We start from the raw sequence: 22442 nt of genomic DNA, 5'->3' as shown, positions 1-22442 counted from the left end.
GGAGAGTCATGTGAATTAAAAGACTAGAGAACGGCTCTTTGCCTTTGCTCTGTCCAATTTCAATCAAAATGTCATGCTGTGCCATTTTCCCTCGATGTGGAACTGGCAAAGTGTGTTTCAGCTGACATCTTTGTAGCCAAAAAAGCCTGTGACTAATATGGAAATCATTTGACAGTTATACTCTATAGGATTAGCAAATCAGGGATATATCCGGAAGTGTACACATTAAATAGTCGTGATAGATTTTTAATTACTATTAATAATAAAAACAGACAGTTCCTGGAGTTTCCACTATACACTGTATTGGTAAACGGCAATATTACAGGGAACACAAAAATAACGAAATTCTCTCATTTCCTTTCAGACCGGTGTGCGTTGCGCTAGAAATCGATTATCTGTATATAAAAAAAATATATATGCATTCCGAGCCGTTCCACAATGACATCCTCTCAGCTCGGTGAACGCGCTCGACCCTCCCCGGCCACTTGGAAAAACGAGCCAGAGGCAATAAAAGTATCGCTTTCATTTGCTTTTTGTGTGTCTGTCTGTTGAAACTCGCTGTAGTAACAGACGGACTGTAAGAATAATGCTATTGGCGCGGCGGATCACTTACTTCTGACGCGCTGGAGCCTCGGGGGAGTTGGCTCCAGATCGCCTGTCTTTGATAAGGTCCTGGCATAAACATGGGAGTCCTCCGGTCGCCTCGAAAAGTTTACTACGCGTTACGACGCCGCTAATGGCGCCGCTTTTGCGCGCGGGGCTGCGGCCAAGCATACGATCTGGCACGAGTCCGCTCTATTCTGTGCCTCAGTCTCTTTTTGAACAAATTTGATTCGGTTTGCTTTCATTCCAGCGCGCGGCGCGCGGATGAGACGCCGCCTGCGTGTCTTTATGTATCTTCCGGGACCAGGCCAGCGGTGCCTCACTTTGAAGTCCGCAGTTAAACCTTGAGCCCAGTTGCTTCAGAAACAGCCCGAGGAATTCTACCGCCTGCCCTGACTTCTTGAAACATTACCTGGGGAGGGAAGTCGGTGGTGCTGTTGGGGAGGAAGGAGAGAGAGACGCGTCTTTTTTCTTTTATGCACGACGGCTGCTGCGTTTAAAATATATCCACCACCACAACACATGCAAAGGAGAAGCTTCCCCGGTGGGACAGGACATTTGCAGGACGGACACACACACATACACAAACAAGACTGTTGTTGGAGCACTACTTTACTTTCGCCTGGGTTTTTTTTTTTTGTTTTTTTGTTTTTTAAAGAGCAAAAAGCAAAAGGAGAGGGAGGCTACTCGGTTACACGGATGGTAAGTTGTAGCAAAAGCTGTTCCACAGGCCCCCTCTTTTGGCCGCTTTGATGTGCTGCTGCCGAGGCTTTGAAGTTGAGAAATGCGGGCTGTGTTTCTTGTTTGTGGGCGAGAGGAGAGAAGAAGAAGAGAGAGGAGGGAAAAAATACGGCGAGATAGATAAGAAGCTTACGTACGCGCGCGCGTGAGTGCGTGTGCGACCATGTGTATGCGTTATAGCCCAGATTTAAAAAAAAAAAAAAAAAAAAAAAAACAGAATATTTGTCGGGCGGTGCGTCTTTCTTGCAAAAGGAGGGAGGGAACGAGAGGGGGGGGGGAGAAAAGTGGGACGTATTCTTCAATCAGAGTCCCCTTCTCTTCTTCTTCCTCCTCCTCCTGCTGCTGCTCGTCGTCGTTTGTTCCAGCTCCTCCTTTTTTCTCTCTCTTTTTTTTTTTTTTTACCTTCTCGACTTTGACACCCTGACTGATCTACATAGGGAGCGAGCCTGCCTTCTCTGAGGTCAGTCGTTGAATGGGACAGGGTGCTGCAAACTACGGCGCTCGCTGTTGCTCTGTTGTTTTTCTCGGAGGGAGCTAGGACACATGTGGCACGGCGACGGCGCTCCACTGGAAGAAGAGTCCGCTGTCGCCTTCCTATCTGCTGGATTACCGCTGCTCCGCGAGTTTTCTGGACTCTTATCACTCTGCTGTACATGGAGTAATTGCGCAACTTTTTGGGGGGGCTTTGAAGGGGGAACAAACGAGGGGCAACAACATCGGTTGGAGCTGAGTTTGAGATGGTATGTTTCGTACGTGTTGGGTTTTGTTGTTCTGATGTGGTTCTTTTTTTTTCTTCTAATAGAGCAGATAGTCACAGTGCCTTTCGCAAGTCTTCAAATCACAACCTCGCTAGTTCAGACACGTTCTCCGGCTCCCCCCACCTCTCGCTCCCTGTGTGTGTGTGTGTGTGTGTGTGTGTGTGTGTGTTAATAGCAGACTTGGGCTCAGATTAGAGTCGATTGATCGCTCACCATTTACGCATGAGCGAGTGGCTTCGGCTTCCTCCCGCGGGGCTTTTTAGCCTTCTTATATTACACCGTTTTCGGGTCATTGCGGCGCCGGTCAGATGCGATTTTATTAGTAGTATTTTTTTTGTTTATTTGGATGTTTCTTTAGACGGCGAACACAAGTAAGGGGAAGACTTGTTCGCTTGTGTACGTGATGTAGAAGAGGGTACGGTCCTCCTCCCGAAACAGATTGGGAATTAATTGGAGTTGAAGCCTGTGACACGGACTCGTTAGGAAAACACGTGTAAGCCACAGTTATGAGAATATGGTTTTCGGTGAGTGGCGCGGCAGTGCTGCGAGATGATTATTCTTGTATAAAAAAATAAAAAAAAAAATGCCGTTTTGATGTGACAGATCAATGCGCGCCGAGAATGTAGGCTGCAGTTGATCTCTCATTTAGATTATAAATAGATAAATGGAGCGCAGGAAACCTTTCATATTTCTCTTCTCTGTGAACCCGGCGAGCTTTTCTTTCTTTTCTTTTTATTTGAAAGGGACTGTTTACTTGATGTCCTTCTTTGAAGTTCAGCAGGATCTGGCTTTGATTAGATCAATACTTTGTGTTTCAGAGTGAAGAGGAGCTGAGAAGCTCCCCCGCTGCTTTTAGAGAGTGAGGAGGATTAAGGCTGGAGCTTCAGCGGAGGCACGACGGCACTCTCACACGGCGAGCGGAGCTGGAGCCATGAGCAGGGCGCTTACGGAGCACATCAGCAGCAGCTTCCGAGAAGATGCTCCTCGTCCTCCGGTGCCGGGGGAGGAGGGTGAGGCGTCATGCTACAGCGCCATCAGATCTGCCAAAATGAGAGCCCAAAGCAAGGTTAAAGAGTCCGCCGCCGCAGCAGCAGCAGCAGCAGCAGCGGCAGCACCTCCCGGCTCCACACCGCGGAGGAACGAGGATGGACTCGGGGAACCGGAGGGCAGCGCGTCGCCGGACTCGCCTCTCGTCCGGTGGACCAAGTCCCTGCATTTTCTCCTGGGCGACCAGGACGGCGCCCACCTCTTCAGGACCTTTCTGGAGCGGGAGAACTGCGTGGACACGCTGGACTTTTGGTTCGCATGCAACGGCTTCCGCCAGATGGACTTGAAGGATACCAAAACTTTGCGAGTGGCCAAAGTGATCTTCAAGCGGTACGTCGAGAACAACAGCATCGTCGCCAAGCAGCTTAAGCCCGCTACCAAGACCTTCATACGGGATAGTATCAAGAAGCAGCAGATAGACTCGGCCATGTTCGACCAGGCGCAGACGGAGATCCAGTCGAACATGGAGGAGAACGCGTACCAGATGTTCCTCACCTCTGACATATACCTCGACTATGTGCGCGCCGGCTGCGAGAACGCGGCGTACGTGAGCCACGGCGCGCTCGGCAGCCTCAAGCTCATGTGCGGATACCTTCCTCCCCTCATGGAGGAGGAGGAGTGGAGCTGTGCCGACTTGAAGGCGAAGGCGCTGGGCTCCGTGGTGGGACTGACGGCCAAGTCCCTGAGGGCTACCGCCGCCATCCGATCGGCGGCCGACGTGCTGGAGAACAGCTGCAGGTAAGGACAAGTGCTTGGTTTGAGGGGCGGGAGGGGGCGCTCACCTGGAAAGCGTTCGTTCGTGCGCGCGTGCATGTCCGCGCTGGTGGACGCGTGAGACATTTCTCACCTTCCTTCCTTCCTTCCTTGTGATCAGCATAACTTCATTAGTTAAACCGCGGCTCGTCGAGTGACTCTCTTATTTATTTATTTTTCTTCCTTTTCACAAACGGCCGAGAAAGATAAAGGCACTTGATCAAAGGCTTTCATTTGCGAGGAACATGCCTGTATATTTGTGCCCTCCTGCCTTGCAGTTAGTCAAGGGGGTTAGAGGGGCTGGAGGGGCGGGTGGGTGCAAAACATCAATGGATCTGAACCTTCCTTTTAAGTAAATGGTGTCTCGCAGGCAGCCCTCTGCTGGCTTGCTCAAGTTTCCTGTGCTTTGAAACCCTTCCTCTGGTTCAGGCACACCGAGCCTCATGACTGTTTCAGTGACATTAAATGCTGCGATATTGTAAAGTTGTGCTTGATTTTTTTTTTTTTTTTTTTTTTGTGTGTGTGTGTGTGTGTGTGTGTGTGTGTGTGTGTGTGTGTGTGTGTGTGTGTGTGTGTGTGTGTGTGTGTGTGTGTGTGTGTTTTTCTCCCAGCCACCCACCCAAGTCACGCAGTCACTGTATTCTGTCACAAAGCAGCCCTAAACCAAAGAAATGCTAATACAGAGTTAAAAGAACTTGTCAGGCGTATGCCAAGCAGAGATATTATTCTCTTGGTCAGAGATGAAAGCGAAACTGTTTGTGGAAAGCATTTGGGATTTTATCTGAGAGCTCGTCCCACACATTGTCCAACAGCTGAAAATCTTTCAAGCCAGGAACATTTTCAAAAACTAGATTTTATGCATGAGGCTGCATCAAAGAGCACTTCAGAAGTTTCTTTTTTTTTTTCTTCTCCCCCCACTAAACTTCTTTGACTCACATCTGGATGCAATTTTTGCTGAGCGGATTCACAGTCTCCTGATACTCTTGTTTGGTCAGAACTGTGCATTTTTTTCCCCATAGATAATCCATACTTTGCCTTATGAGTAAACTAGACATCAATTCAAAGAATGGCTTGTCCTTTTCTGCCGCATCTTATTTATTTGTTGTCTTAGAATATGAACTGCTCACACATGGCCAAAATGCGCTTTTAAGGAATGCATCAACCTTGTGGGCTGATTGTTATCACTTATGCGCTTGAAGGTGGCCATGTTGAGAACGAGACCAATAGGCGCAGTTTGTCCACATGCAGGCATCTCCTGGTTTCCTGGTGTGATCCCCTGCATTCTTGTTTTTCTTTTCAAAGAATAGTGGGAGGGAGAGAGAGCCCTCTCTTCCTCCCCCTCCGTCATCCCCTCTCTCCCCTACTTTCCCCCTGCCCCTCGCCATCTCTTTAGGTCAACCAATTTCCATCTCAAACATGTGGAACTAATTTTGCCACTGCGCAGATTCCTTTTTTCCTCTCCTTTTTTGAAGAACCTTCTGTGCTCACTTCCAAAGTGACAGAAAAAAAACACAACAACAAAACATCCCCATCTCATTTCCGCAGCTTCAAACCGCTGATCCTGCTTTGCCTCAGATTGTGTCTCACTTTTTCTCTGCCTCTTTCGTTGCTATCCAGCACTTTAATCAGTCCCTTTTGGAGTTTTTTTTTAACTGTCCAACAAAGACTAAGCATGCTTTGGAAAAAAAAAAGATGGGGAGAGACAAGAGGAGGAGAAGGGGGAAAGACAGGAAGGGGGTGATCATGAAAGAAAGAAAAGAGATGGAGAAATAGGGGGGTGCACAGAGCCCAGCTGTGCTAAATACCTGACTCTTTGCGCGGACCTTCCAAAGGTCAGGTTTGTGCTTGGGGCCTACGGCTTTAGTCATGCTGGGGTTCTCCTCTCAGCACTCCCAGCAGAAGGCATTCTCATAAAGGAAGGGGCCCTCCTTCCCCCTTTTCCCTCACCCTCCCTTCTCTGGAGCTCAAGTTCCCCCTTCCTCTTTTTTCCCCTCCCTCTTCCTTGTCCACCCCCCCCCCCTTCTCCACTGAAAAAGGAATGCAGCACAGCAGGAGAGAGTAGAAAGACAGAGAGAGACTTAAGAAAGCAAAGCAGGAGAGTTGGGTAGGGGAGGTTGGAGGGTGGGGGGTGGGAGAAAGAAAGGGAGAGATCAAATTGGAAGTGCATGGCAACAAACTAAAAACACTCCCAAGGAAAAAGTGGAGTGTCAGAGTAGAATACTGCAGTAGGACATACAGGCCTTGGTCAAACATGCAGGTGGGGAGATGGCAGAGATTATTAATATCACAACTCACACAACAGGCAACACACGGATACTGTGAGAGCCAGAGACCTACTCACAGCTGTTATGTTTGTCCTTTTAAACATGATTTAAAACAAACAACCAACAAAAAAAAACCTGTCCTCACATTAACATGTTGCAAATGTTTCCCTGGCCACTCTGCAGGTCCCATCGACGTGGAGACCCCTCCAGCCCGTACTTTGTCAACTCTGGCTACATTTTTGCACCTGCCACCAGTGCCAATGACAGTGAGATCTCCAGTGATGCCACGACAGATGACTCCATGTCCATGACCGACAGTAGTGTGTAAGTGTTTCAACGTTGATCACTCTAAATCAAAGGATTTCTTGTTGGCTTCCACTCACAGCGGCTTCCTCTGGGTGTGATTCAGCATCTTGGAAAGGCTCCTTTTCCAGTCGGCTGACCTTGGCTCAGCGTCTGTGAATTTTATGGCTGCGTATCCTCAAAAAACGTGCCTGAACCAGAGTTGGGCAATCCTGACAAAAGGAGTCGGGGTGTGAGGAAGAAAAAAATATTTGGTCTTGTGGTTTAACATGCTCAGCATTTCTCGGGGCTGACGGGATGGCTGTGTTGCAAAATAATGGCCTGTAATGCGTTTTAATTATCCTTTATGATTGACTCCAGGTAACTCCATTAATGTGTAGTTGTTATTGTGGCCTTCGGGGAGATTACTCTGGGAAAGTCATTATGTCTGAAGACCTTTTGAAGTTTATTCTGATGTGTTACAGGCTGTAGAGACGGGGGAGAGAGAGAGAGAAAATGAGAGCGTCTTGATGTGGGTGGAGGCGTTGCCTCATTTTCCTCAAAGTTGAAATGTATCCATCCCACCCACCCTTCTGCCACAACAGACTTGTTTTTTTCATATTATCTAATCGCTCTTTCCCTTTGAAGAGCTGGCGGAGAGGGGGAGGGAAATGGCCATTCGGGCCTCAAGACAAACTCATTGAAAAATGTTGGCACCAAATGAAAGGAAGCTTACTCACATGGTGGGTCGGTTTCCTGCCACTGGCCTCTGCGGCGTGCTGGGATCATGTGTCTGTGAGGCTTTCACAAGGGTTACTCATTTCTAGACCTTGGGACGCGGCATGAGGAACTCCCTCTGGCCAGACTAGGGCACCACCACCCCCCTAACTCCAAAGAAAAAAAAACACACACACACACACACACCTCCACCCACCAAAACCTTCCACTGCGTCTCCCCGTCGGCTCCTCGTGGCCATTGGTAGGAATGGATAGGCTCGGAGTGCACGGGAGTGAGAAAATAAAGTGCATGGAGTATAAAGGGCTTAACTGAATCGCTTTCAGCCTATTGTTAGGTGAGGGGAGCTTAGGGGGATAAGAGGGTGGCTGGCTGCTTTGAAAATGACTTGCACAACTGAATAGGAGATCCCCATAAAGTAAGGGCCCATGAAACCATGAAAGAACCCACGGCTGTTTTCCCTTCCTCAACCTGGACAAAGCATGCAGCCGTCACGTGGTCCGGTCGGGAGGAGGACACGGTTTGGAATGATAAAAACTCAGACTGGTTTAAAAAAAAAAAAAAAAAGTTGGCAAGCTTTGTGTCGGGCACGGCGTGTTGCTTGTTGACTTTTTGGGGTGCTCGTTAGCACCATAGTTCCTTTGGATTGTTGAGTTTTTTTTGTTTTTTGTTTTACTTTTGAATAGTTTCCTGTCTTCCTTCCTTCCTGAGCCTTGAGGAACGATGGCTTGATGTGCCAAAGGGCGCAAGTTTGTGAATCATTGATGTTGGTAGTAGTTTGTCTCCATTTTTTTTGACTCGGCTGAATGACTGGGGCTTGTTTTAGGTATATGCTTTGTCAAAATCAGAACCCTGTGGCCGCTACCAAGGTCTGTAAATTAGACATTCCTGTTCTTGCCTCTTGCGCTGACTGATTTAAAAAAACAAAACAAAAAAAAAATCTTCACTTCCTTCATTGGAGGGAATAATTTCATTAGTGTGGCCTTTTTTTATTACTGTGGTTAAAAGGCTCATTGCAAATTTGAATCTCATTTCCCAGATAAAGAACAAGAAGAAGAGGATTTGAGAATGGGGGGTGCAGAATGAAGGGGTGGGGGGGATTTTTTTTCTCTTTTTGCTTATATCTTATTTATGGATTTACTTGGACGCTGGGGAATGCTGCTGCACCAACTTCAAACATTACCTTATCTTACAAACCAGCCTTTTGATGTTGCTAAGATCAGAGGCTCACAGCACAGCGCTTGCCAAACGAAGATGGCAGCGGGTGCATATGTGCATGAGTGTGAGATTTCAAAGAGGCAGCAGAAAAAGTAGCGTTTGGGCTAGGTCAGACACTTCTGAGCAGCCAAAACGGCCAAGATAATTGGCCCTGCTTAAGTGGCAGCTGACTGGAAAAGCGGGCAGACGCCGGGTGAAAAACGGAGAATAAGATTCTCAGAATAAATGCTGAATTGTCCAGAGACTGCTGGTATTCCTGTCTGCTTCCTTTATGTTTGTATTAATTTATCAGACTAGGCGAGAACCAAGTGGCTAGCGGCCTCAGCTAGCTTCTCGCTAGACTGTGTAGCCTTCTACTTTAAACTGGGGTCAGCGTCGCTTCTTTTTTGCTGTCCATGCAGCCGCGCCAGAGTTGACAAGGACTGATGTAATCTTATCAGCGGGGCTCTTCTTTTGAAGTCCTCAATGGGATGTTTAGCATATCTCCTCCATTGTCCTGGCGTGTTTTTGTTATGTGTGTTTTTGTTGCCTTGGCTTTAAGGGCTTCTGGGCCTTTTTTGGCATGGCCGTAACATGCTTAGTGGGTGGTTTCTGGCCAGTGTTGTGTTGGTCACTTGAGCGGCGAACCTCCCAGAGGGCATTGGTGCACTGCAGCGACAGCTGAGGGTTTGTGTGATTTGTACAAGTATCAAGGCACAATGCACAAGATGGCTTGCTAGTTTTAAATCATGAAATATAAATGTGTGATATGCTTGTCTTTTGCAGAGATGGAATCCCTCCGTACAAACTGGGCACGAAGAAGCAGCTCCAGCGAGAGATGCATCGCAGTGTCAGGATCAATGGCCAGATAACGCTACCCCACTTTCCTGTAAGCCCTACTTCCTCAAGTTATACTTCCTGCCTCTGTGTTTCCTTCTTTTTTTGTAATCTGCTAAACTCAAACTTTTACACACTGAAAGACAACTGGGTCCTGATTCCCTTGAGGAGTTGTGCTTTATTTTATTTCTATCTCTCTCTCTTTTTTCCCCCCTCTGAGCTCATGTTGTGTCAGAATACAGTATTCCGTTCCCCCGCTCATTTTCATATTAAAGTCAGGGTAAATGAAAGGCAAAATTTGCATATCACTTCACTTCTTCTGTTATATGCACCCAACCTCCAGTCCTCCCCCATCCGAGTAGCTTCTGTATGACTGTAAATATAAACCCATGTTGTTCTCTTCATATTCCCCCGTAGTTTGTGTGGGACAATAGCACAAAGCATCATACATCTCTGTGAATATAAAACAAGTGACGGCCGAATGAGCTTGGGCTCCAACAGATATTCAGGTCATTCAGTGTATTTGCTGCATGTGCTTTGAACACAAGGTTCTGATGACCTGCTGGAGTTGTGTTTGCAGGGAGTTTTTTTATTTATTTATTTTTTTAAGGAACTCTGTTATGGCAGATTGACACAGGTTAGCTGGTGGTTTTTGTCTGAGACGAGAAAAGAAATGTGAGATTCTTTTGTCTCCATATCCAAACACAGGTGTGTGTGTGTGTGTGTGCGTGTGTGTCCATGTTTGTGTCGGTGTTTATGTGTGTGTTTGTGCATCCACCGACAGTGTTGTCTGTTCCGCCTCTTTTTTTCTCTCCTTTCTCCTCTCCTCTCTGTCTCTTCCCTCTGTCTCCCTCTCTCTTTTCCTTTCCCACTTGCACTCCTTTAATGTCTCCCTCCTGATTTGGAGATGGCTCTGTCTCCCATGATGCACCAGCCCCAGGCAGCGGGGGCCCCGTGCAGGGCTGGCGCTCCTTTGCCAGCAGCTCTGCTTGCCTTTCTTCTTCTCCCCTTCATCGTGTCTACAAAGAGATGAGAGGAACAACAAAAGAAGAGTCAAAATCAAGAAAGCCAGTGTGCCAAATAACAAAAAAAGTGAGAATGGGAGAGAGAGAGAGAGAGGGAGAGAGTGAGAGAGAGAGAGAGAGAGAGAGAGAGAGAGAAGCCGGTGCACAGAGTTGAAGAAAAAGGAGGATAATGTGACTAGAGTACCTCAGAGCTGCCCCGCATGCAGCCGGGAAATAAATTACTACTTCTCCTCAGATCTTCCCAGTATTTGACTCCTCTATCCTCTCCCTCCTTCTCCGCCACCATGGCTGCTTTTGCGAGCGCACGTCTCAATCCTCTCCCTCTTTTTTCATGCTGTTAATTTTGTCCCTCTCTTCCCTTTTTTCACCCTCCCCCCCCCTCCCCTCCGCTGCGCTCTCTCTTCTCTGTCGATATCTGGCTTTTATTCGGAGATTTAAAGCTGCGTGTCCCTCCCACCCCTAGTGTGCGTTTGATGTTTGACAAGGCCCCTTTGAAGTGTGCTGACTTCAGAGGCTGCCTAGCTGATGGCTTGGTTGGGCTACAGAGGGTGCAGGCAGGGGGCCTCCCCTCCGAGCGAGACCAACTGCTACCCCGCCATCGCTACCCCCTTTTTCTACCCCTCCCTCCCCCCACCACCACCACCACCACCACCAACCCAACCCCACCCCACCTCCTCCCGCCCCTCGCCCAGCAGCCTGGCACTGCCAAGGGCACTGGGCATGAGGAGATCTGGGGAAGGGAGAAAGGTTCGGGTTAGCTCCAGGGCAAGGGCATCTGGATTAGGCCTTTTTGGAATAGTAACAGGTTTTTTGGAAAAACAAGATAGGATTAGGGCAAGGGCAGCGGATTAGCGCAACATATTGCATCTGTCAGAAACACTATGCAGTTACACTGACGTGCCCCCCCCTCCCTCTTGTCTGTCCACCCTGCAGCGGACACACCGGCTGCCTAAGGAGATGACGCCCGTCGAGCCCTCGGCCTTCGCCGCCCAGCTCATCGCTCGGCTGGAGAAGCTGAAGCGGGAGCAGGACACCATGAGTTCGCTGGAGGAGAGGCTGCAGCAGATTCAGGAGGTACGGAATCCAGAAAAAAAAGAGTCATTTACAAGTCAACTTGGCCCGATGGCGCTCTGTGCAAGACTTACTGGCAGTTTTAGCACGTTGGAACGCGAGGGGAAAGGCCGAGGGATTCGAAAGTGCGTCTTGGTTTTAGCTGCGACTTCCCCTGTCTGCGTCGTAGCCTGCTTCATCGGGAGAAACTTTCAAAACTTATGTTTCGAGGCACACTTGAAGTTCCCTCAAATAGTTAGCACTTAGCTTACTCTCCAGTGGCACGTTTGCTGAGTATGAGCAGTGCCAGTCTCTTTGTGAAAGCGCAGCCGCACTCTGCATTATAGATGAAGCGCACCCAAAGCCTGTTAGCGAAGATAACAGTGTGGCAAAAAGGAAACTCAAATCAAGTTACCCGGCCGTTTGATCTTGCAGACTTGAGAGGACGATGGATAGAAGTTGGTATAAGTTCAGACACAAATTCCTCCGTTTGCCGCTTTCTACCACCAGCGACTCGCCGCGGATATTTCTGACAGATGCTTTGAATTTAAAAGGGTTTTTCTTCTCCGACTGCCCAGGAGGAAGAAAGAGAGGAGAGCAGTGACCTCATCAGCAGCACTTCCTTCACTCACCCTCTCCTGCCGTCCGGCAGCCAGTGCGAGGAGGATCCGCAGGCCATCTTGGACGAGCACCTGTCCCGCGTCCTGAAGACCCCCGGCTGCCAGTCACCCGGCGTGACCCGCCACTCCCCGCGCTCCAGCTCCCCGGATCGGACGGTGCCGACCGTGCCGTCTGGCCACGGGCCCTTCTTTGGTGCTTACCCCGGGCCCTCCAAGGTCCTGACAGCGGGCAGGCCGTCCACCAAGCACATCCACCACCACTACATCCACCACCACCACGCCGGGCCCAAGACCAAGGAGCAGATTGAGGCTGAGGCGGCCCAGCGTGTGCAGTGCCTCTGCCCTCCAGGGGGCGCCAATTATTCCGACTTCACGCCTGCGTGAGTATTAGCTTTTTTTGAGTTGTGCCAACAAGGCAACTGAGCCCCGCTTCAAAGTGAGTCTTCCAGCGGTTCGAGGTCCGCCTGTCTCTAACTTGTACCGCTCTGCACTTACAGTCGCTGCAGCACTTTGTACAAGCGGCCCGTCAAGGCCACAGATGAGGGCATATCGTCGCCATGCCTTCCTCTCGACGCCACCGACCGCTCGCAGAATGTTTGGCAGTGGATCCTTGAGAGCGAGAGGCAGGGCAAGCACAGACCGCACAGGTACGAGTCTACCAGGAACACCCACAGCATCCGGAGGGTTGAATTCTTGTACACCCTCCTACCCTGGCCATGGTTTCCCACTCACCAGTTGTATCCTTAACAGCGCTCAAGGCCTGAGGAAGTCCAGCCCTCTGGACTCCAAGACGCTGCCCAACCGGAGTCACTCCTGGGGCGGCGGCGGCATCGGCAGTGGCGTTCACCCCCGCGGCCACCACCCGGGGCACCCGTTTATCCAGGACCCGGCCATGCCGCCCCTTCCACCACCCAACACGCTGGCGCAGCTGGAGGAGGCCTGCCGCCGACTGGAGGAGGTCTCCAAGCCGCCAAAGCAAAGGTGAGCGACCACCAGATGTTGCACACGGGAACGAAACTGACAAACCTCGCCCATTGTCGATCAGTCGCCATGGAGAAGAGCAGGTTTCTGATCTGTGTGGTATATATATATATTTTTTTAAAGGCCATCGACAGCAGCCATTGGCCTTCAAAGAGACAGAAGCCATCCAGCAGCTGCCTTTCCCACTGGAGGAAGCCCTCTGGTGGGACCGGGACTCCAAGCAGACGAGTATGTTTCTTCTTCTCCTTCTTCTTCTTCTCCTTCTTTTTCTTCTCCTCCTTCTTCTTCTCCTCCTTCTTCTTCTTCTCCTTCTTCTTCTTCTCCTTCTTCTTCTCCTTCTTCCTTATCTTCTTCTTCTCCTTCTTCTTTCCTGGAATCTGCAGGAATCCCGTCTACTAATGTGTTCGCTCTTTTTTTAATGTTTTTTTTCTACATATTTTTCAATTGCGCTCTAGTTTTCCATATTTCATTACTCACACACTCAGACAGATTTATAAGCACCCCCATTGCAAGCTTGTGTTCTCATACTCGTCCCATCAAAGAGGGATGTTGTGAGTCAGCACAGCTCCGTCTTTGAAGTCTTCTCGCCTTTTAATCATTTAAGATTAAACATGCTTTAATACAGTATCTTAACTCCTAGTGCACGCACACACACACACACACACACACACACACACACGCGCGCACACATCCTCTCAAACTGTAGTGGAATCCGACAAAGATGTGCTAAGCAGCTCCTGGTTACTGTAATTTATCAACATCACCTTCATAAACTTGCTGTTACAAGCACCTGACTGCAAGGTCTCTTTTAGTTTTAATTGGTTGACCGCCAGTGGAGCCTGCTGTCTCCTGGCAGCCTTAATTAATAGCACTCGAGTGCATGTGTTTGCTTTCCACGAATGGACCTCCTTCCCTTACAAGCGCATCTCTTTTTTAAAACACGTTTCTTTTTCTTTTTTAATTTTGTGTTTTTAGGTCAAAGGAGCTTGTGGTCACCTACTTCTTCTGTGGTGAGGAGATCCCGTATCGCAGCATGATGAAGACCCACTGCCTCACTCTGGGACACTTCAAGGAACAGTTGAGCAAGAAAGGCAACTACCGGTAAATATCAGCCTCCTGCTAGGAGCAGATCACAGCTTCACGCACGGTTTTTGCACACACTCAGATGGTTAATTGCCGGCGTCTCGTCGAGGTTGTTGCCGTTATAGGGGTTGGTTGTCGCTGAATGTGTGTTTGTTGGTTATGCTTGTTGTCTACACTCGTGTGGGGGGTCTGAAACGCTGTAGTCTTACAACAGAAAAATGGGCTGATCAAGTGCATTTAGTATTTGTGGGGACGAGGGGCTTCTTAAGCTATTTTATTTATTTAATTATTTTTTTAAAGTCTCATCTGGTCCTGATTTTCATGGTAAGGCAGCTTTAATAAATATGGCTTTGAAGCCTGAGACATTTTATTTTTTGCGCAAGGACCATTCCAAGGCCTTCAGAGTCCTCCTCCGCACTCTTGCGTCAGCCGTTTAAATCAAGTGCCCCGAGCACCTTCCTCTGTTTAATGGCTGATAGCGGTTAAGAGCGACCGGCAGGGAACATCTCCTGTCAGATGTTGGGGAGGAAATCCAAAAGAAAAGGCAAGAATTTACAGAGTAAACCAAAACGTTACTAATAAGGCGGAAGACCTTGACACCCGGAACCTCCAAACTTCCCCTGGCTTGATAACCGTTTCCTGTGCAATTGTGCAAAACGGACTCGATGCTCACAACATCAACATCTGCTTGTTGGGCAAGAGAAGAAGACAGGCCCCAAACGAGTCATTGCACCACTGACTGCTATCCTAGTACTCAGAAGTGGAGGCGGGCGGTGGGGGGGTGGGGGGTGGGGTGCTTGGGATGAGGCGCCTGGCTTCAATGGCAGCAGAATGTGTGGAGTTGGTTAATTTGGACATGGCAGCAGTACAGTGGAGAACAGTACGCCGCCGCGTTGCCAGATGATATTGGTGCCAGATGTTGCAGAGAGCGAGCGAGAGAGAGAGAGAGAGAGAATCCTGCCACATAAAACATGTTCCAATGGAAAGACTCCGTCTGTCTCGAGCTCTCGGAAAACAAAGCGATGATTTTGAACTATTTTGTAAGAGAAAATCTCGCCGTTGTCCCTGGAAATGGAATCGGCCCCTCGAGCAAATTAAAGAGGGGCAGCACTTTTCTTTGGTCTTCTTTAATGATGATAAAGAGGCGGGGAAAAAACAAACCTTGCCCAGGAAAGTTTGGACAGCAGCAGGGAAAAAAGTTAATGCCAAAAACTGTATCATTTAATAAAGTCATCACACACACACAGACACTCCAGCAGCGATGGTAACACAGTCGCCTCCCTTTGCTTGTGCTTACAGTCAACAAAGTACATGAGACTGTGTGTGTGTGTGTGTGTGTGTGTGTGTGTGTGTGTGTGTGTGTGTGTGTGTGTGTGTGTGTGTGTGTGTGTGTGTGTGTGTGTGTGTGTGTGTGTGTGTGTGTGTGTGACGCTCCTCCCTGGACGTGTTGCTCGAGTGACTCGCAGTCCCTCATAAAAAAACAAAACCTAAACAAAACAGGGTTTTCTCTGAATTCTGAGCGCAGACGTGCACGCACACTAACACACACGCACACACAGGCACAATGAGGCATTTTTCCATTACAAAGCTTATCATTAAATCCCCCCCTGCTGCTCTTTTGCCGGGTTTAAAGTCGAGAAGAGAAATCATTAGAAAGCTCCGGGAGACTTTCACAGTGGCTGGGACCGCAGCGAACCCTGGGAGTTATCTCTGCTTGAGAGAAGAAGAAGAAGAAGTGAAGCTGGCTAAATGACCTGTGACCTCCAGGAGTCTTGTCTGCCCGCGCACACACACACACACACACACACAGGATAGAGGCCCTCAGGCTTGGCCTGCATCCAAACATCACTCCCACTCACAGAGCGAGGGAAGGCCCTGTACCCCCCACCCCCCACCGTCTCCCCTTCCTTTCTCTCTGTTCTCGGCAGGTGATCGGAAAAGCTGCCCAAACTTGTGTGCGTGACAGATACAGCCAATTGTGCGAGAGTAAAGCGCTGGATGTGCCCTCGTTTGTGCTCGCATGTCCCTGCCCCCCCCCCCCCCCCCTCCCCTTCCCACCTCCACCACCACCACCACCACCACCTGCCCCCCGATGTCGGCGGCAGACTCTCAGGCACCTGAAATGTCAACCTGCGCGACAGGAAAGGCCCTTCATTTGGCAGCGAGTCCAATTAGAAGTCACGGAGACACAGGGGTGGGAGGGGCCGAGGGAGCAGGAGAGAGAGGGGGGGGGTGGCGGGGGGGTGACCAAAGCGCAGAGTCTCTAATTAACCCTTCAACATTAATAAGACCTTGCGGGGCAGATAGGCATCTGCAGAATGGGCCCCGGCGAACAAGTGGACGAGGAGGCGAGGCGAGCGCACGTGGACGCGCACACCAGCGGGGTCGGTTTTGTAGCGGCGCGAAGGTCTCGCAGGGAGTGTTTAAATGGAGGGTTCAGCTCTGTTTGTGCAGCGGTGTGATGTGGAGTCAGGCCCGGCCTTTGAAGTTGCGCACGGACGGCATTGAAGAGCTATGACTAAGTTGTTTTTGAGCAGGATCCATTTCGGGCTCTCAAAGTGCGAGTGTGTGTGTGTGTTTGTGTTTGATTTTTTTTTTTTTTTTTTGGAGTGGGGTGTGGGGGACTAAAGGGAGTTAGTTGTGCACGAGCCTGTATATGGAAGTGGTTGTGTAGGTGCCTCAAAGCCTATTTTAAAAGGCCGGTGAAACGCATGTGATGCACTGCCGCTGCCACTCTGTCAGATCCCGTTGGAGTTCAAGCTTTCTGTTTTGCCCTGTGCGTGCGCTGCCAGTTGCTTCATTTTTCTTCTACCCCCCTACCTCCACAAACACCTACACTTGGCATTTTCTAATCAGACTCTCTCTCTCTGTGCTTGTCCTCCCTCCTCAGGTACTACTTCAAGAAAGCCAGTGATGAGTTTGAGTGCGGCGCCGTGTTCGAGGAGGTGCTGGAGGACGCCGCCGTCCTGCCCATGTACGAGGGGAAGGTCCTCGGCAAGGTGGAGAGGATGGACTAAAAGCCAATAGCCAACCGCTGCCCTACCGCCACCCCGCCCCCCTCCCTCCAACCCGACACCCCCCAACCAAAAGCTAAAGTTTCTCTTAAAAACTTGAGGAAAAGACTCTTTGTAATTACCAAGAAACACTCTGGACTTTTTGTTCCGTTCTTTTTTTTTTCTTCTATTTCTTAATATTAAGCTAAACAGAGTTAATATATCCAGCACAAGAGGAGCGATTGAAGGAAGTCGAGCCAATGAAGTATGCCGAGAAAAAAAAAAAATCCAGAGGAGGTCCCGCCCCCTCCCTGACTCTTATTAACCAATCAGCCTTAGAAACACAAGGGAAGAGACGTTTTCAAAAGAATGACGGTGATTGGATGGCCTGAGGCGGGGAGATAGCCCCCCGTCCCCCTCCCCTCGAATAATAACCACTGAAGATGCAGACGATGCAACGACAGACTGATGGTGCGTTCACGGCCGCCCGGCCGCTCGGGTGGAAAAAGGACTTTTGAGGCGCCACGTGATGGTGGCGCCACCAACCTGCTCTTAAAGTTACACTCCCAACGTCGTCACAAAAACGTCTGTACATGTGCATATACATACATGCATATATATGTATATATACATGTATTATATATATATAGAGAGATGTTTTTTGTCATGAGTTGAAAGTTTTTATTAAGTATTTATTGAAAGGAAAAAAACAACCCCCCCTCACCTCCCCACCTCTTTCCCCCCGGACCCCTCGTTTTCTAACGTTTTCTTAAACCTGTGTCCCCGCCCCCTCCTCCTCTCCTGATCCCAGCCAATGGGCAAGCTGCTTTGAATGTTGGGAGAATACTGTGGTGATGATATTTGGTGTTTTTTTTCTTTCTTTTCATTTGTTTTTTTGTTTTTGTTTATTATTTTTTTATTTTTTTTTTACCTTACACAGAGGACGCAACACTAGCCTAGCACCTTCCATAGCCTTGTTGCCCCGTCGGACCCAAACTAACAACCTTAGCAGGTGCCGTGGTCGACGCGCCCCCTGGCCCCCCCTCCCCCCCCCAAAAAAACACAAAACAAACAAAAATATTCTCAACAGTCACCCCCCTCACTCACCCCCCACCTCCCGTCTTATATGCTGCTGATAGTTTGTAAGGTTAGGTTCGTCACTCCCTCGCCCCCCCCCCCCCCAACCTCCTCCCTCCTCCCCGCCCAGCAGAGCTCGATCTTTTTTGTTGTGCCTTTGTTTGTGAACCAGGCATTGCACAGGGTGGGGATGAGGAGACGGGTCACAGATGCACATGGAGAGGAGACCTGGAGCACAAGTCGTACCACCTAATAATGGCAGTGTTTACAGCCCGCGCACTCACCACCACACACACACACACACACACACACACACACACACACACACACACACACACACACAATCTCTCCCACACACGCACACACGTACACACACGGAATGAACTTGTGCTCACAGAAAAAAAACACAGACTGGGTCGCAGGGAACGACTTCTCTCACGGGAGGTGGCTAGCATGACCGAAAAGGAAAAAAACACGCAAAAAAATCCAAGCAGAACGTTAATTATGGCTGCAATTAACCTTTGAATGTTGTTACAGTAACATCGTATATAGCTGAGCTCCTGTATACATTGTAATTATGCATTCTGAAATATGGACACCTACACACATATGTGATGCACACATAGCACATGCAGACATGAACAACACACTCACACACACACACACACACACACACACAGACAAACACAGACTTGCTGGTGTTTTATGAGTACAGCACCTGTGCCTACATGGACGCCATACCATGTGCTACCCTGTTTCAGGGTTTTAATATATATCCCTTGGTTTTCAGAAGGGTTTTATGTTGAAAAGATATTTTTATGCTTTTAATAATATCCTGTAATCATATTATTTTGGGTTTTTTGTTGTTTTTGTTTTGTAAAACCACAGCCTTTTGTGTTTTAATTTTCATTTTATCTAAACTGTAAATTATACATTATATAAAGAGTTTCATTTAAAGATTTACATGGACCTATAATTATTGTAATTATTGAGAGATGTAGCCTTTATTAAAGTTTTATATTTTTCAAATGAAACGTTGTGTCTGGAGCTCCTTCTGCAATGATTGTGTGTGATTTCACGTCTCAGTTTCTTGTTTGCTGGAACAAATTTGTCCCAGACGGGCAGTTACGCATAAACATGTTTGAAAGAAGGGTCAGATGGCGATGGGATGGATTAATACACACACTAAGAACGCTTTACAGTAGGACGGCAGACAGTCGAGTTCTTTAAGACGCTGATACAATAAAGTCATTAGTGTAACCTGCAACATTTTACAACAACAATCTAGATTTTATCCCTTTAAGGAATCAAAGGGTGGCACTTTATGGAGTTAACGGGATAAAAAACAATTGACAGTACCGTGACCACTTGAGTTACTAAACGGCTCTGAAAAATACGCATAGCACAGGTGCATAGAGCCTGTTCACTCAAAAAGGGACTTCAGTATCAGAGGTGACCCACTATTTGAGACGCGAAATGACTGGAGTCTATTCCACTGGCCATGTAATGCAGTGAATTCTTTGCTTGCAGCATTCGCATACAGCTCGACGTAAAAAGAAAAACCTGAAAATCACGTCTCGTCGCTGGATATTCCAAATTCATGAATGTGAGTCGCTAATCCGCAGCGTAAACAGCGATCACTAAAAAGCCTGTAACCTTTTGATGCCTGGCAAGCCCCCGTGGTGGATAAATGTGCGCGTTCTGTATTCAGCACTTTAAATGGGAGCCATTAGGCATGGAAATGGGGGCACGGGCTAATTGGTCCTATTAAAGAGCAATGAGGACCGGAGCTACTCCGTCTGACAGTCAACACAAACATTAATGAAGCACCCTGCATCCCCTATCAGAGGGCCCAGCCATGTTTGCTTCAATTATCTGGCTTCATTTCAGCGGTGGGAGGAGGAAACATGGTTTAATACGAGAATATAAAAGAGTGTGTGTGTGTGTGTGTGTAGTCGGATGCGTGCACATTTGCTTGTACGGCTCCCAGTTTAATCTGAAAAGAGGTAAAGTCGAGGTAACCACCAAAATAAACAGATTATTTATTGACCAGATCCTCTCGTAATATTCATTCATTTGTCCCATTTTATTTATTTATTTTATCAGAGCGGGAATGTAAATCAGACACAAATTCTCACAATAGCAAATTACCCAAATAATTCATATGTCAGATCTGCCAGGTGTCTACATTTCAGGCTGAGCTGAAATGGATCTGTATTAACGAGCAACAAACACCTGGCTGGGGGTGTTTTTCAGCAACCTGGGTGTGGTAACACTGCCATTTGTGACATCACAAAGGGCTGATTGCAGAATTGAGTGTTATTAGTGAGCACTTAATAGCGAGCAGAGCAAAAAGAAGGAAACCAGTCAACTTTTCAGATTTCTTGGGAGGTCATTAACAGGTTGGAAAACGCTGGAAACATACATTTTCCACAATGCGGGAGTCAAAGACTCCCTTTCCCTCGGCCATCCCTGAGCACTTTGTCTTCTTTTCCTTTAAACACCACAAATAGCTTAGATTAATTTCCCCGACTCTTTTCATCACCTGCTCGCTTGCAGTGGGACTTCAGCACATAATCGATGCGCCGCGTTCGCCCCGAACCTTGGAAATCGATTCCTCCGCCGTCTCAAAGTGCACAATGAGGCGGGTTTAATCAGGCTAAAACCAGCTAGTTTCTGTTGAGCTGTCTGTGACGGTGCAGGTGTAACCCTCCACCCCTCTGCTTCCAAACCACCCCCTTTCCTCCCCCCTTCCCCACCGACTCTATTTTTACTGCCTCTCGGGGGCTCCGGCTTTGAAGGGAACCCTATCCAGGAAAATTGCTTGCATTTTTCCCCACTGGAGCGTTGATAGATGGACACTGACTGTCGCATTCCCTCTCTGGAGCTTTGCCCCACCTCCACCACCAGCACCTCCACCACCACCTCACGGCTATCTTCCCTCTGCCTTTCTGTGACATTCCAGCCTCAGTAGGTGCTTTGTTGGAGTGCAGTGCAGGTTACAGGAGTTGGCGCCCCTGCAGAAAACTTGACTTTTTAACTCGGCACGTTTCCATTTTAATTCCGAGCACAAAGTCGTGCCGCTGAATCTTTTCATCAACATCTTTTGGAGTGACTTTTTAGTCCCCCCCCCATTCTAGAACCCCACCACCACCACTGCAGCAGCTCCACCTTCCCCTCTCCAGCCGCCCCTTCTCATACACGCCTGCCGACTCGTTTTGCATATTTAATTGCCAGGTAAAATCATTTTGTCGACAATCCGTTTAATTATTTGATTGTACAGTAACCGTAAAGAGCAAGCGAGGGAAAGAGGAAGGGATAAAGGGGGGGATAGAGAGAAGAAGAGAGACAGAGGGAGCAGCAGGCAGCGGAGAAAGAAAGAGGTCCGCTGCCAGAATAGACATCAAAGCCGTGCCTTGATGTTGATGTTGAATGGGCATTAATGGTTTCTGAAGGCAAGAGATTGCATAGGAGAAAAAAAAAAAGAAAGGGAGAAAAGAAGAAGAAAAAAACCCTCCTTTTTCTCTGACAATCCCGCCAGCAATCTCAGTAAATGCATAAACATTGGAACCCGGTGCCAGTTAGAGGGCTCAAGCAGGGAGGAAGAAAAGAAAGTAAGCGAGTGAAGCCAGTTGGATTGTTCACTTTCATTTCCTGTAATGATCGAAGGGCGGGTAGCAGAGAGAGGATGGGTCAAATGGCTTCATCTGTGGAGAAGGATAGTAGCCATTAAGAGTTTTTCATTTCATTTCATTCTATTCTACTTCTATTTTTATTTTGGAGGTTGCAGGGGGGTGGAGTTTTGCATCCGTGTTTTGTCTCGTTTCATTTTCTTTCATTTGCGATCCAACTCTTTAATGTCAGCAGTGCAGCTCGCCTCTTGGCCAAGTGGGAGGTTCTCCAGCTGCCCTGCAACCCCAGTCCAGGAGACATGGATGGATTGGAGTCAGCTCTTCTAACCTGGGGTGTTTTGCTGGTTGTTTACTTGTTTGGAGAAGCATCACAAGTTGTCTGAATACGGTCCAGTTCTATAAATGAAGGCAGTGTCCAGCTGGCCAATCCCAGTGTTTTCTTTCACCAAGTAGATTGTTGAGGGAAGCAACAGTGACAAACAATGGTGTTGTTAGTGGAGCTCTTCCCCCAGGGCTGCAATGCTTCTTTAACTTTAGTGTCATCTATATTTTTATGTTGCTCGGAAAGACAAAAACATTCCATTAAAAGAAAAACCAGCATAAACATCAACGTGTCAATTAATAATTAATGTGACGCATGAGTCTCGAGTTCATGGATCAGTTCGCTGGAGGCGGTTTCAAGTGAACGTGAGGAGCCCGCATTGCCTCTGCCTTTGCCTGCAAATGCTCATTGATAACAGACGAATACTCAATAGGTGTAAGT

The 22442-nt window shown here is 48.3% G+C and overlaps 2 protein-coding genes across 2 annotated transcripts in view; one reads left to right on the top strand and one right to left on the bottom strand.

Annotated features, from left to right (window-relative positions):
* The window catches only part of cunh17orf67 (chromosome unknown C17orf67 homolog), a 291697-nt gene that overhangs the window by 87068 nt on the left and 182187 nt on the right, over positions 1-22442 (bottom strand). The window lies entirely within an intron of this gene.
* On the top strand, positions 1332-18326 carry LOC142895301 (axin-2-like). Its single transcript, XM_076036220.1, has 11 exons — positions 1332-2084; positions 2921-3887; positions 6350-6490; positions 9168-9270; positions 11177-11317; positions 11872-12293; positions 12411-12560; positions 12664-12894; positions 13018-13122; positions 13870-13995; positions 16868-18326. The coding sequence occupies exons 2-11, from the start codon at positions 3034-3036 to the stop codon at positions 16992-16994; spliced, it is 2400 nt and encodes a 799-aa protein (XP_075892335.1). The 5' UTR covers positions 1332-2084; positions 2921-3033; the 3' UTR covers positions 16995-18326.

Source organism: Nelusetta ayraudi, unplaced genomic scaffold (assembly GCF_046127955.1).
Source record: "Nelusetta ayraudi isolate G7.1 ecotype Tasmania unplaced genomic scaffold, CSIRO-AGI_Nayr_v1 ptg000004l, whole genome shotgun sequence".
NCBI lineage: Eukaryota > Metazoa > Chordata > Actinopteri > Tetraodontiformes > Monacanthidae > Nelusetta > Nelusetta ayraudi.
Note: the sequence above shows the minus strand (reverse complement) of the source record. Positions and strands in the feature narration are given on the sequence as shown.